At 32.0% G+C, this 16,282-nt stretch overlaps 2 protein-coding genes across 5 annotated transcripts in view; one reads left to right on the top strand and one right to left on the bottom strand.

Annotated features, from left to right (window-relative positions):
- The window catches only part of LOC144853156 (uncharacterized), a 195,577-nt gene that overhangs the window by 2,229 nt on the left and 177,066 nt on the right, over positions 1-16,282 (top strand). The gene's annotated exons all lie outside the window — the stretch shown is intronic.
- Positions 1-16,282, bottom strand: part of LOC144845561 (mothers against decapentaplegic homolog 4-like) — a 36,012-nt gene that overhangs the window by 10,164 nt on the left and 9,566 nt on the right. For all 4 annotated transcript variants that reach the window (XM_078702990.1, XM_078703006.1, XM_078702980.1 and 1 more), the window contains exons 5-9: positions 5,780-5,974; positions 5,162-5,281; positions 3,776-4,036; positions 3,174-3,335; positions 2,552-2,735 (exon numbers count right to left, since the gene is read on the bottom strand). In XM_078702990.1, coding sequence (XP_078559116.1) covers positions 2,552-2,735; positions 3,174-3,335; positions 3,776-4,036; positions 5,162-5,281; positions 5,780-5,974 — 922 coding nt within the window. The remainder of the gene's footprint in view (positions 1-2,551; positions 2,736-3,173; positions 3,336-3,775; positions 4,037-5,161; positions 5,282-5,779; positions 5,975-16,282) is intronic.

Here is a 16,282-nt window from a genome sequence, read left to right as displayed (position 1 = left end):
ACGTAGGCCGTGTAATTTCACCTTCGCAGTAAATTTGAATATCTTACAGCTCTTCAGAATTGAAGGTTACCTTGATGATTATAATTTATTATGAAAGCTGATGAAATGTAGATATTAATTCATATAAAAATTAAGCCTATCGGATGTTGTGACGTTAACATATGGCCAGTTGAAGTGAAAAAGTAGTTTTTTCATATTTTTCGTCAAAGTTATACACATTTCAAAGAGCGCGCACAGCGCTTCTACGTGCCAAATTTTTTTCCAAATCTTATATTTTTTTGCTCAATTAATTATCTTTCGAAATTGTCATCTTAAAGTTTAGTTTGATAACGTCATCATGCCAAAAAATTAGAACATGTGTGTCCCGTAATTTCACCTATGCTACACTGTATATAGATATACAGTATATACTGTACATATGGCATATAGGCACAACTCAGCACTATAAGCGTATATAATAGGATGGCATACATCAACATTTTCCGATCGTATGTTAACGTACGTGCATGTTTAAAACAAAATAATTTCAGTAAAATGATCACCTATAATTCGTCAAAGTGACGAATTAAATTCTAGTTTATTTTGTTTTGGTGATAGTTACTGTAAGTTATTATCAGCATTATCTTGACCTTGTATTTGGTGGTCAAGACTTGGTTTAGGGTCATTGTCAAATTTAGTTTGACCCATTTATTCTGTGCGTTTTGACACCATGTACGCCTCAATAAGTCAAAGTTAATGTTTTGGGGATTTTTGTTAATTTTTAATCACTAATAATAGCATGTTCAAGTTTTCTTCCTTTTTTTTTTCTGCATATTTTAACATCAATATATCATTATATGTTGCTGAAATATCAATTATATGCCATTTTATGTAGAAAATTTGACTTTTTGACCTTTGACCTCATTTTTAGTGGTCAAGATTTGATCCAAAGACATGACTTCTATTTTAAGTGTTATTCCTTTTTTAATTCTGCACATTTTGACACAAATTTTACTTAGATACCATATTCTGGTGACGAAATATGATTCATACAAGAATTATAGCTATTTGGCAACGGTCAATGAACTTTGACCTCCGATAAAAAATTTTCCCCAGCCCCTATCTTCCCTTCTTTTTTTTTGGTAGTTGTCCATACCCATACCTACCAAAATCAGTTGAAATTAGCTTCTTTTAAATTTTTTCACAGATTTGCTCAATATATGGCTAATTTAGGGATACTTACAATACAGCTAAAAATTACTGCAACAAAATCCACATTCCAGCTTTGTGGCCACGCGTGGTATAGTTTTTAATTGCGATTCTACGAACTGCAATTTTTTATTTTTTTGGCGATCCTATGAGAGGCATTGTTTTGCCACGTGTCTATTGTAATGTGTTATAAACAACATTGTTATCTATGAATCAAGGGAAACAATAATTGAAAAATACAGCAGTTATGCCCGATATTTCTATTTAGTCTAGCTAGCTAGGCCCAGAATAAAAAAAAACCAACGAAGTACCATGCACCCTACGCCTATTTTTATAGTTCATACAGAGTACCTATCTAGCATGTAGTAGTATTAGATAGTAAGCCTACCGTAAATGAAAACTATGAAATACGTCAGAATGTTGCCTTAATGCAATATATCATACTATTATTATCATATTTGTGAATTAATCAAATTAAACATTGTATCGCTATGTTTTAAATTCGACGACATACTATTAACAACTTGCTCGACCACTGATGTTCCACATGTTTTTTTCGCTCCCAGTCGGTGCACTCTGTAATGTGGGTCATGGGTTAATGGAATTTACTCAACAAATATATTATTTTAGCAATGTTGGCTGATTCGTTCGTATAGGGCCATATTTAGAATTACTTTTTACGCAATATCGTAGTATTATTTTGTGATATTTTAACATGGAATATACTGATTTAAATCAAAGGTGGGTTAATATACTAGCATTGTTCTTTTTCGATAGCTGGTAACAATGTTGTATATTTAACACCCTTCCATTGGAGGCATAGCAAAACAAAGCCTCTTGTAGTATCGCGATCCAAAAAAAATACCTTCTTGTCTTGTGTGGGATTGCGATCAAAAGAAAATACTTTGTTGGTTTGCGATAAAAAAACAATGCCCCACGCGTAGGCTATGATGGGTTACGTGTGGGAACAAAGCAGTAATTAATAGCTGTACTTTAGGGCCTGTTTATACAACATGCTAAATCAACACGTTCATCAGTTGGCATGTAGTATAAACAGAACGTGTAATTACAAAACCACGTGGAAATATATATAGATTAGAGCACAGTGGCATAAGTTTGGTTGTGACTGACCTTCCTAATCACAACATGGCAGTTAAAATGTATAAACGTCTCAGTTTAGCGGATTGATCTTCATCTGAGAAGGGTTTTGTATCAACACAGTCTTAGTGATTTCGTCATTTTTGTTTAAAGCTTAGGCATGCAATCAATCTTATTTGTCAGAAAGTCACCGTACCACGCACAATAAAAATCCCTTTCATGAATGAAATATACATGCAAACTGATTTATAATATATGTATGTACCTAGCCCTTTCACTGGCCTCTGTTCTGTGGACATTCGAAAGCTGTCCCAGACAAAATCGTTCTAATCCTGAAGGATCTACATAACCATCAATTGTAACGGTTGAGCAATTTGATGGCACTTTAAATATCTCTCCAACTTGAGTATCCAATTCAAAATAGGCAATTGAGCACCAGTTTTCAGGACCTGAAAATTAGATATGAACATATTATATGGAACAATTTTTTCAGTAATACTCTAGTACAGTAGAATTTAAATTTATATTTCATAGTAATTGTTCATAACTAAACCGTACTTTCATGTTGTTTATTAACAGTTATAATTCATACATGCAGGCCTTTTCACCATCACACTTAGGCTAAGGGAAACACATTGAGTTAAGTGAAATATTAAAGGGAAATATCTCACTAAAGTGTGATTAGTGAATCTGGCCACAGCACTTTCAAACAGAAAATGTATCGATGGGATAAGAACAGTGGGTATATAATAAAGTGAATGTTGGTGAAACTGAACTACCCGACAACCGGTAAATCTCATAACCCCAGAAAAAAATGGTCCTAAAGGTCCCAAATGTATTCCTCCAATGAAATCGTCATTTACTATAGTCCCTGCTTACTAAATTACCTGGATGAGATGAGATGGGTGCATTTAATGTCATATCTGTCTGCATTTGGTTGGCATGGTTCCAATATGGTCCAGGAGTGTTGGAATTTGGACCATTGTTACTCTGACTAAAAGGACCAGTACTACTAGGTGATGGCCTCCATGCTGCTGTACTACCTCTACCTAGAACAAGAAATGACAACAACAAACACATTATTATAATTTCAATATTCATATCCATAATATAAAAATAACGCTTAAAAAAGAACGACGTTTCGACTCCATCATGGGGTCATTATCAAGTCCAATGAATAAAATTTAAAACAACAACTAATTAAATAGCACAAGCCAAGGGTCAAAGTTTAAATAACAAAAGACCTATTGTCTAACATCCTGTCAAATGAAAAGCTTAGCTTTTACAGAGTCACTTTGTTTATTCAGACTAGGTTTTAATTGTCTGATATACAACATTTCATAGATAAGGCAGTCAAATTTCTAAGTATACTAAAACATGAATTAATATTCATATCTTTATTAAATTATTCTTCAAATAGCATTATCATTATCAATATTTAAGCAACACAACAATTTTTAAACTGAACATTTATTTGTATTACCCTTACTTCGATTAGTAGGAGTTTGTGGATTGCTCCCAGTTGGGGAAGCCGGACCTGGTGGTGGTACTACTGTAGTAGAAGGCAATGGATGCTGTGGTGAGTTCTGTTGCAGCTGAGTGGTAGGGGCCGGAGTCTGTGGCAAGATCTGTGGTGATGGAGAAGCTTCGGACCTGAATGCTTGTCCTGGAGCCTGGCTTTGTGCTGGGGGTCTTGGGCTTGTCTGCTGTAACACAGGGTCTGGAGGCCTAGATAGCGGTCCAGTAGAGTCTGGTGAAGAGAAAATTAATATTACTTTACATTTTTTAAATAATATAGTAAAACACGTTTTTGTGTTGAACATCCTATCCTAAATTTGAAAAGATTTTTTTTTTAAATAGTTGAAAAACACCTTAAATTTCTATGCTTTATCATACTTGAATAATAAGCCAATTGAAAAAAATATTAATTTCAGATCCTTAATTACAGGAATCTGCCGATATTTCATACAATTGCCAGCTCTCCTGCTAAAATTCAATTTTTGCTGATTTTTCGGAATAAACAAATATCTGATAATGCATACAAATTTATAATTTTTCTAGATATACTTTAAAAAAACCTGATATTTAATTTTTCCAATTTTGGAGGTATGGGATTTATAAATTTCAAGCAAAACAATGTATTATTGTCATAGGTCCATAAAATGTACATTAACAAGAATACTAAAAATTAATACTTTTTAAATCTAAGACTAACAACACTCTGCCTTAAGTTGAAAAAAATAAAAAAATAATAATTCTGCGGGTGCGCTAGGCCAGAATATAAAAAAATTGGAAAGGCTACACTAGTGCATTTTCCGCGGTATCACGGACGCTAAATAATGATATCGATCTCCAGTAAGATGGCCTAGAAATTTGACAAGCAAAACTAATATTTCGGAATAGGTACTGTACGACCCATATGACTAACCAGCAGCCACTTTTAGAAAACTGTATCAGCTGTCAAGGGACGCGGTCATTGATAAAAATAAATAAATGTTGATTTTAGTTTTGAATTTATTTCCTACTTTTGTGCTGTCTTCAAGTAATAAACGCATAGTAACAAGAATGCGCCCTCTCTGGTTGGGAGTTAAAATGCGGATATAAAATTGTATAGCGCCCGCCATCGCTAAGAGAAAAAACTAATGCGCACGGGTAAACAAACATTTTTTGTCTTAAGACATAATTTGCTGCCCTCTAGAGTTTAATTTTACGCATGCTTAAAGTAACATTTTCCTAAGACAAATTTTTGCTAAGACGATTTGATAAATAACCTTCATTTTTTTTTTTCGTTAAATAATTCAGCTTAAGCAAAAATATAAGCAAATATTGATAAATGCCAACCCTGGGTCCAGAAAACAACTTTAAAAATACTGACCAATTCTAGGAGATTCTTCTGGTCTTGTGGCAGTTGATGGTGGATGATAACCTGGTGGATGTCCATGGAGTGTTGAAGGTGGTGGTAGTGATTGTGAACCAATATGACTTGGTCCAGGTGCTATCAAACAAAACAAAGATAAACAAAGCATTATTATTATAGTTAACTATTAAGTCAAGGATTCCAATATCAAATTATTGTTATCACACCTGATTTTCTATTTAAACATCTTTGTGAATAGGAATAGAATTCTTTTATTATGAGAACAATTGGGACATCGGACAACATAAATGAGAACCTAGGACATGATGATTGGTAGCCAAGAATATTTTAACCCCAAATTACAAACTTCATTCCTATTACGATATAAAACCTATTTACACATTAATTGTGCGATATCTGTCATTTTGGACAGTTAACTCTCTAAACTCAAATGCAACAATTCTTTCCTATACAAAAGGCATTCTAAAATTCCAGGGCTGCTAGTTTTGGTAAATAATTAAGTAATAAAAATTGATTTATGGCACAATTACTTTGAATATGTATAACAAATGGTAGAAAACATTATTATATCCAAGTGAAAGTTGTATTATATTTGAACTTGTGTTTCAGACTTACCCCTAGGTTGGTGATTAAAAGGTGGTGCCATCATTCTCTGAAAGTTACCCAATCTTCCAGGACTCATACCCGGAATTTGACTTAAACTTGGCATTCCCATTCCATTAGGAGATTGATGGGGTGGATGTGATACGTTATGTTCCACTTGAACGCATTCATTGGGATATTCATCCTTTACAAGACGACTTGGAGGACCTGTAAATACAAAGACATTCTTGTTAATAACGGCAATTGTAGATTGACAGACATTTTTTGTTCTTGAACTCTCATTTGAAATCTAAAATTATCAGTTACCGTAGTGTCTGTTTTTCATTTGTATTATTCCTTTACATTATTGTCTTTTTATATTGACAGTAGCACCAATGACAGGTGTTGACCATCATCTGCTTTGACTAAAAATTCTCTTTTCAAATGACAATTTCAGTTGATATCGTCCCTTTGTAATTTGTACTCAAAAGACTTTTGAATAAATCTTCCTTTTAAAATTAAATAACAATTTCTGTCAATATCATCTCCAATTCTACTCAATGCTCAATAATTACAGATGTTATGTGATATCATATCATATCATATCTTATTTTGGAGATGTTCTGGTTGCTCATTTACTATATTCCATATTCCTCAAATTTGAATCAACAGTTTCCACAAAGGAAATACTGATATCAACTTAGAAAAAGTGAATTATCAGCAAACCCCATCTTATACGAGAGCTTAGATGAACCTTTTGAGATCTTAAACATTCAGGAACAACACTCAGAACATTGTAAGCAAATAATTCCTAAACTATTATTCCAATGTCTTGAATGCAGTATAGTACATAGTACACAGCGTCCCGATCCTTATATTGAATGAGTGACTCTAAACATCAGTGACATGGCTGCAATATACAGAATAATAGCTAGGTACGGGTTAACACTCCATTATTTAATTGAAGAAATCCTATTGGCTATCACTGACCGATCTTCTAACATACTTGATTGCAGCTTTCCTATTGGCTAATGAATAACTGACTGTCCTATGTTAATGTCGTACTTAACCTAACATCAATTATGAAGACAATGTAGTTTGCTGCCTAGCCTTCAATGTTGACAAAGTCTAGTTGAATACAATTTACATTAAAATCAATACATTTAGTTATATTTTATCATGCTGTTAACTTCATTATGTACTCGTATCAACAAAAACAAAATTGAAATCATGTTCATTTAAGTACTTTCTCAAAATTAATGTTGAAAAAAAAGCATAGGACATGTGGCAAAGGATTACCAATAGTAAATAAATCACCGTCCTATCAGATGAGCACTTTGTGGATATGTGCGCTTTATAGATCTTATCTTATCCCCTGAGACAGGGCTATTTTGTGAACCAGTTCACCAGGGTTACCTATACACAGCTGGAATGTTGAACTGGGTTCTTCAAAGTGCACACAGGTGATAAATGTGTGGACCTATGGTTTATAGTCCTTATCCAAGAAGACTTGTTCCACCACCAGAACTAGGAGCGATGCGGCCTCGAAAAACCCATGCCGATGTTCCTGGCTCTTTAGGTATGGTAAACGTCACCTCTACATTAACCGCTAGGCCATTTTACTTGCTAATTCTCTCTTACATGTACTGATTGCACACATATAATCTTTTATTCTAGTTATCCAGGTCATGTTTGGTTTATACAATACCTCTTTCCCTACTTCTTTTTATCTTTCCATCTAGCAAAATTCAGTTAGTTCGTTTCTCAATACAATCAGATGATAACCATTTTTTTTCCCTTTCTCAATTATTCTGCATGATGTTTTTTTATATTTGTTCTTCATTTCTAATTTTTTTTTCTATGCGGTCAGTAAAAAAATGTTACTTGTTTTAATTAGTATATTTACATTATCAGTACCTATAATACTTCTAAAACATTTGGCCTTTTCTTGTTGATATTTTATAGCTGATCCAGCTTCAATACTATGAACATTACACACAAATACATATTCATCACACACTGTAAATTCAAATAAAACAATAACACATTTATAATATATTTTTAGATCAATTTTATTGATACTCTTCATTAGAAACAAAAAATCTACAATAATTTGTAGTAACACCACACTGTGCATTTTAAGTTGAGTTGATAAATTTACATTTTTAATATAAAATATTGCATAAACGTCATTTTTCAGCTTCCATTATTTCAGTGTTGGATTAATTATTGCACCATTTACAACTATTTTAAAGTTCTTTTTCTTTTTGTCTTGAATTCTGGAGTACTGTATTTGCAGCATCAGTTGGCAGCTAAATTGCAGCACCATTAAAGTTGTTTTAAGCTGCTCTTTTTCAAATGTATTGGCAAGTAACATACTACAGCATCTAGTCAGTAAAAGTTTTATTTACACTGGTGTTCCTTCATCTGCTTGTTTTATTCCCTTTGTAATTGTACTCAGAAGACTTCCAAATAAACTTCCTCCCTGTAAATGACAATTTCTGTCGATATCATCTCCAATTCTACTCAATGCTTCCATTACAGCAATTTCTGCAGCTTCTTGTTCTGGAGTTTTTTCTGGTTGTTCATCTCCGTCAATATCTACGTAAAAGTCTGCTTCGTCAAATGCTTCAAATTTTGAAGTTGCTGTCTCCACAAACAGAAACATGTTTGTTGATCCATTCATCATTTTAGAAATTGGTAAAGTCCTGTTGACTGGAGTACACATAGCTGGACTGTTGAATTTCTCCATCTCTTTAAAGTTTTCTTTCTTTTCGGGAGTCTGCAAAGACTCTGCAGGTGAAATGACCAAAGGTGGAACCACCATTGTGCGCTTCTTGCACAGAGGAATAGGTTCTTCACATCTACCATCTACAACTGATGTACAATGTTCTTTCTGCATTCTAACTGAAGTTGCTCTGCACATGATGTCAAATAAATTTGCTAGTGCTATTTGCAGTTGTTGCTCAATTGCTTATCAGAGACTGACTGAAGAACAAGCTTCTTCCACGTCCTTTTATAGCACAGAAGCTAGGTTCGGGTTAGCGTTCAATGTCACTGTTTAATTACGGTCATCTTATTGGTTAATGTATCGCTGACCGTTCTAATGTTGAAAAGGCCGAGACAAATCAATACATTAATTATGTTGCAGACCATGAACTGAAGTCCAGTTCATTAATATTAAATGATGATCAATATCAACCAATGAAAATGAAGCAATCACTGTATGGTATTATAGTAGCAATATTGAAATAAAACAAATGTTTTTAAATGCGATCATACAAACTGCATGTTTACTTTCTAAGATTACTAGTTTATCAACCAGTCAATGTTGTGTGTATTAAAATCCAAGTGTTAAATTTACATCATATAAATAAATAACAAAAACTGTCTTCAGTAAAATATGTTTACTTACAGTGTAACAATTTAATAAGAGAAATTATGAGAATTCAACAATTTCTTATGTGACTATAATGCATTCATTGTAATGCTAGATTGGATGGAGCACTTGTTTGTACTCCTCAATTGTGCTGAGACTTGTAGTCTTTTATCTGGAGTTTAAGACATTTTCAAATTTATGAAGAAGAAAAAATAAATTTCACTTTTGATGTCCGCAGACAAATTTCTTTCATTTTAAAATGTTTGAGCTAAACTACTACTGAAAATTGATTTAAAAACATTAATCAAATCCAACTCTTGACTCAAAATGTTTTTGTTTAAAACCGGTTACATGCAGTTGAATGTGCATAAAGACTTAAAAAAAAAGTAGAATAAAAGTAGTTACTAGGAATTGTAATCAAAAAGTAAATTCAATTAAAAAACACAAACTGATAATATTTTTTGACTTTAAGCTTTTAATGTGTTTAATGAAACTAAATAATGTCACTAAATAAAAAGGTATAATGTAAAATAACCTTATTCTAAAATAAAATTACCTTTAAAGTAACATTTTATGTTTTGGCTGAATTATATCAAATCCATTTTGTTTTTAATTCCAAACTAGCTACTCAATTTTACTGTTGGTCCATTGTACAAATTGTATAAATTGATGATTTTTTTAAATATAGATTCCCAATCAAAAGGAAAATATTACTGCAGTGTTTGCTTTTCTTCTTATTGGCATTTCTAAACACTGGCATCATACTGTATTTTAAGAAAGTCACATTTTATAGATATGTTGAGACAAGCAATCTTTCCAGGCACAGCATGTTGAAGTAACGCTAGTATTTGAAACAAAAGTGTTCAAGCAATGTTTGTCTGTAAATCACATTCTATATGGAAACTTCTATATAAACTTGTTGAAAACTCAAACAAAATTAAAAACAATCCAACTTAACAGTATTAATTCCATTATTGTTTCATCAAATGCAGTAGATTTTGTAGAGTACATATTAGTACAAAGATCGAATGATTGAGTACCAACTAAACACACTCTTTATATAGAATAACAGTTTGGTACGGTTAAAATTCCATGACTTATTGCAGAAATCCAATTGGTTAATTTATCACTGACCGATCTTTTAACGTACTTAAATGCAGCTTTCCTATTGGCTAATGAATAACTGACCGTCCTATGTTAATGTCGTACTTAACCTAACATCAATTATGAAGACAATGTAGTTTGCTGTCTAGCCTTCAATGTTGACAAAGTCTAGTTGAATACAATTTACACTAAAATCAATACATCTAGTTATTGGAAAGAGCTATTGAATTGACAATAGAACTTGTTAATTTTCTATGATGATCAAATATAACTACAATATTTTTTATGAAATACTGTAAGATGCACAAAAAATGTAACAATTATTGAGTCCGACTTGAACCAAGTCATGTCAATGTTTAGGGGGCCTAACGCTTTCTGGCCATGCTATGAAGTATATGGTTCATTGCGGTCATACTTTGTTGGAGGCCTAGAAAATATGGAAGTTACCGTACCGCCATGGCTCCTACAAACATTTTGAAGTGTTTGTTGTTAATCAAAAGTACTTCACTATTAAATTAATACTAATCTTCTAATTTCGTCTGCTCCTCAAATACTCTTATCATTGGCCAATTTATAGCCTTTGTTACCCAGAAGTGTGAAAGTAATAGCTCGAACTGGCACTTTTTGAAGTCAAAATTTGAACTACGACTAAAGGTCGGTTTAAAAATACGGGCGCAAGTTTTGAATTTTTTACTGGTTTTCATAGATTATAGAGTAAAGTAAAAATTTACACAGACAAACTGGTAACAGTAAGCAGCAAAACCAAGTAGCTGGTCCTATGTGCAATAGTATCTATCCTGAGTGGGTTTCCACTCATCCGACCGTACACAATGTGTTTTGTGTAAATGATTCTATATTTTTGTAAATTTGAATTGAAATTGTAAATTGATGTTTTATTATATCCTTGTTCACTGCATCATTGTAAGACTTTAGTCATCATAATAACAATACATGCATTATAAACACACTAAAAATAACCATACTGTAAATTAAAATAAATAAAACAAATTCATATTTATATAAATCAATTTAGCTTTATTTCTAACAAAAATAATGTAGCAATAATAACATACATTTAAACATTCTTATTAAGAGTTGGTAAATTTACATTTTAATTGTTTGATATAAAATATTGCATAGATGTAATTTTTCAGCTTCCATTATTTCAAAGTTTTTTTATTCATTATTGCACAATAAGATTTTAAAGTTCTTTCTCAACTATTAGCAGCATCAGTAAAAGTTAGAACTGTTAGCTTCTTTGCAACAAATTGCATATGTCATTTTCAGCTTCCATTATTTTAAAGTTCTTTTTTCTGTTTCTATCTTAAATTCCCAACTATTTGCAGCATCAGTAAAAGTTTGAGTTGTTGGCTTCTTTGTAGCACCAATAGAAAAGTTGTTAAAGCGTAACATACATTTGTAGCATCTGATCAGATTAAGTTCTATTTACATTGGTGTTCCTTCATCTGCTTGTTTTATTCCCTTTGTAATTGTACTGAGAAGACTTCTGAATAAACTTTCTCCCTGTAAATGACAATTTCTGTCGATATCATCTCCAATTCTACTCAATGCTTCCATTACAGCAATTTCTGAAGCTTCTTGTTCTGGAGTTTTTTCTGGTTGTTCATCTCCATCAATATCTACGTAAAAGTCTGCTTCGTCAAATGCTTCAAATTTTGAAGTTGCTGTCTCCACAAACAGAAACATGTTTGTTGATCCATTCATCATTTTAGAAATTGGTAAAGTCCTGTTGACTGGAGTACACATAGCTGGACTGTTGAATTTCTCCATCTCTTTAAAGTTTTCTTTCTTTCCAGAAGTCTGCAAAGACTCTGCAGGTGAAATGACCAAAGGTGGAACCACCATTGTGCGCTTCTTGCACAGAGGAATAGGTTTTTCACATCTACCATCTACAACTGATGTACAATGTTCTTTCTGCATTCTAACTGAAGTTGCTCTGCACATGATGTCAAATAAATTTGTTAGTGCTATTTGCAGTTGTTGCTCAATTGCTTATCAGAGACTGACTGAAGAACAATCTTCTTCCACGTCCTTTTATAGCACAGAAGCTAGGTTCGGGTTAGCGTTCAATGTCACTGTTTAATTACGGTCATCTTATTGGTTAATGTATCGCTGACCATTCTAATGTTGAAAAGGCCGAGACAAATCAATACATTAATTATGTTGCAGATCATGAACTGAAGTCCAGTTCATTAATATTAAATGATGATCAATATCAACCAATGAAAATGAAGCAATCACTGTATGGTATTATAGTAGCAATATTGAAATAAAACAAATGTTTTTAAATGCGATCATACAAACTGTATGTTTACTTTCTAAGATTACTAGTTTATCAACCAGTCAATGTTGTGTGTATTAAAATCCAAGTGTTAAATTTACATCATATAAATAAATAACAAAAACTGTCTTCAGTAAAATATGTTTACAGTGTAACAATTTAATAAGAGAAATTATGAGAATTCAACAATTTCTTATGTGACTATGGTGCATTCATTGTAATGCTAGATTGGATGGAGCACTTGTTTGTACTCCTCAATTGTGCTGAGACTTGCAGTCTTTTATCTGGAGTTTAAGACATTTTCTAATTTATGAAGAAGAAAAAATAAATTTCACTTTTGATTTCCGCAGACAAATTTCTTTCATTTTAAAATGTTTGAGCTAAACTACTACTGAAAATTGATTTAAAAACATTAAACAAATCCTACTCTTGACTCAAAATGTTTTTGTTTAAAACCGGTTACATGCAGTTGAATGTGCATAAAGACTTTAAAAAAAAGTAGAATAAAAGTAGTTACTAGGAATTGTAATCAAAAAGTAAATTCAATTAAAAAACACAAACTGATAATATTTTTTGACTTTAAGCTTTTAATGTGTTTAATGAAACTAAATAATGTCACTAAATAAAAAGGTATAAATGTAAAATAACCTTATTCTAAAATAAAATTACCTTTAAAGTAACATTTTATGTTTTGGCTGAATTATATCAAATCCATTTTGTTTTTAATTCCAAACTAGCTACTCAATTTTACTGTTGGTCCATTGTACAAATTGTACAAATTGATGATTTTTTTAAATATAGATTCCCAATCAAGGAAAATATTACTGCAGTGTTTGCTTTTCTTCTTATTGGCATTTCTAAACACTGGCATCATACTGTATTTTAAGTCACATTTTATAGATATGTTGAGACAAGCAATCTTTCCAGGCACAGCATGTTGAAGTAACGCTAGTATTTGAAACAAATGTGTTCACAAATTGTCTGTAAATCACATTCTATATTAAAACTTATATATAAACTTGTTGAAAACTCAAACAAAATTAAAAATAATCCATCTTAACAGTATTAATTCCATTATTGTTTCATCAAATGCAGTAGATTTTGTACAGTACATATTAGTACATCAAAGATCGAATGATTGAGTACCAACTAAACACACTCTTTATATAGAATAACAGTTTGGTACGGTTAAAATTCCATGACTTATTGCAGAAATCCAATTGGTTAATTTATCACTGACCGATCTTTTAATGTACTTGATTGCAGCTTTCCTATTGGCTAATGAATAACTGACCGTCCTATGTTAATGTCGTACTTAACCTAACATCAATTATGAAGACAATGTAGTTTGCTGTCTAGCCTTCAATGTTGAAAAAGTCTAGTTGAATACAATTTACACTAAAATCAATACATTTAGTTATTGGAAAGAGCTATTGAATTGACAATAGAAACTGAAATACTGTAAGATGCACAAAAAATGTAATAATTATTGAGTCCGACTTGAACCAAGTCACGTCAAAGGTTAGGGGGCCTAACGCTTTCTGGCCATGCTATGAAGTATATGAAAAGATGAAAAGTTATTGTACCGCCATGGCTCCTACAAACATTTTGAAATGTTTGTTGTTAATCAAAAGTACTTCACTGTTAAATTAATACTAATCTTCTAATTTCGTCTGCTCCTCAAATACTCTTATCATTGGCCAAATTATAGCCTTTGTTACCCAGAAGTGTGAAAGTAATAGCTCGAACTGGCACTTTTTGAAGTCAAAGTTCGAACTACGACTAAAGGTCGGTTTAAAAATATGGGCGCAAGTTTTAAATTTTTTACTGGTTTTCATAGATTATAGAGTAAAGTAAAAATTTACACACACTGGTAAGCAGCAAAACCAAGTAGCTTGTCCCATGTGCAATAGTAGGCCTATCTATCCTGAGTGGGTTTCTACTCATCCGACCATACACAATGTGTTTTATGTAATTGATTCTATATTTTTGTAAATTGATGTTTTATTATATCCTTGTTCACTGTATCATTGTAAGACTTTAGTCATCAGAATAACACTACATGCATTATAAACACACTAAAAATAATCATACTGTAAATTAAAATAAATAAAACAAATTCATATTTATATAGATCAATTTAGCTTTATTTCTTATCAAAAATAATGTAGCAATAATAACATACATTTAAACATTCTTATTAAGAGTTGGTAAATTTACATTTTAATTGTTTGATATAAAATATTGCATAGATGTAATTTTTCAGCTTCCATTATTTCAAAGTTTTTTTATTCATTATTGCACAATATGAAGATTTTAAAGTTCTTTCTCAACTATTAGCAGCATCAGTAAAAGTTAGAACTGTTAGCTTCTTTGCAACAAATTGCATATGTCATTTTCAGCTTCCATTATTCTAAAGTTCTTTTTTCTGTTTCTATCTTAAATTCCCAACTATTTGCAGCATCAGTAAAAGTTTGAGTTGTTGGCTTCTTTGTAGCACCAATAGAAAAGTTGTTAAAGCGTAACATACATTTGTAGCATCTGATCAGATTAAGTTCTATTTATACTGGTGTTCCTTCATCTGCTTGTTTTATTCCCTTTGTAATTGTACTCAGAAGACTTCCAAATAAACTTTCTCCCTGTAAATGACAATATCTGTCGATATCATCTCCAATTCTACTCAATGCTTCCATTACAGCAATTTCTGCAGCTTCTTGTTCTGAAGTCTTTTCTGGTTGTTCATCTCCATCAATATCTACGTAAAAGTCTGCTTCGTCAAATGCTTCAAATGTTGAAGTTGCTGTCTCCACAAACAGAAACATGTTTGTTGATCCATTCATCATTTTAGAAATTGGTAAAGTCCTGTTGACTGGAGTGAATTTCTCCATCTCTTTAAAGTTTTCTTTCTTTTCAGAAGTCTGCAAAGACTCTGCAGGTGAGATGACCAAAGGTGGAACCACCATTGTGCGCTTCTTGCACAGAGGAATAGGTTCTTCACATCTACCATCTACAACTGATGTACAATGTTCTTTCTGCATTCTAACTGAAGTTGCTCTGCACATGATGTCAAATAAATTTGCTTGTGCTATTTGCAGTTGTTGCTCAATTGCTTATCAGAGACTGACTGAAGAACACACGCTTCTTCCACGTCCTTTTATAGCACAGCAGCTAGGTTCGGGTTAGCGTTCAATGTCACTGTTTAATTACGGTCATCTTATTGGTTAATGTATCGCTGACCGTTCTAATGTTGAAAAGGCCGAGACAAATCAATACATTAATTATGTTGCAGACCATGAACTGAAGTCCAGTTCATTAATATTAAATGATGATCAATATCAACCAATGAAAATGAAGCAATTACTTTACGGGTTCAATTTAAGTACTTTACTGTGAATAATAAAACCTTGTAGTAGTAATATTGAAATGAAATGTTTTTTAAAAGCAGTCATATAATCAACTGTACATTTATTTATAATACTGCAGTTTTATCTCTTGTTAGGAGTTAATTTTTAAGAGTTAAATTTTTGTTAAATGACATTATCTTATTTATTACAGGAAAATTAATGGGAAAACTGAACCAACAGCATATGCTTTAAAATATCTGACAGGTTTATATAAAGAGTTTTAGGCAAGAAATGTAAGAGTTTATCTATCCAGTAATTGACAAGTTGCTCACTGTTAAAAAAATAACATTAAAAAAAAATACTAAGGCTTACTGTAAATGTAAGTAATAGTAATATAATAAAAAAAT

Source organism: Antedon bifida, chromosome 1, assembly GCF_963402885.1.
Source record: "Antedon bifida chromosome 1, ecAntBifi1.1, whole genome shotgun sequence".
Taxonomy (NCBI): Eukaryota; Metazoa; Echinodermata; class Crinoidea; order Comatulida; family Antedonidae; genus Antedon; species Antedon bifida.
The sequence above is the reverse complement of the archived record's forward strand: the minus strand, read 5'-3'. Positions and strand labels throughout refer to the sequence as shown.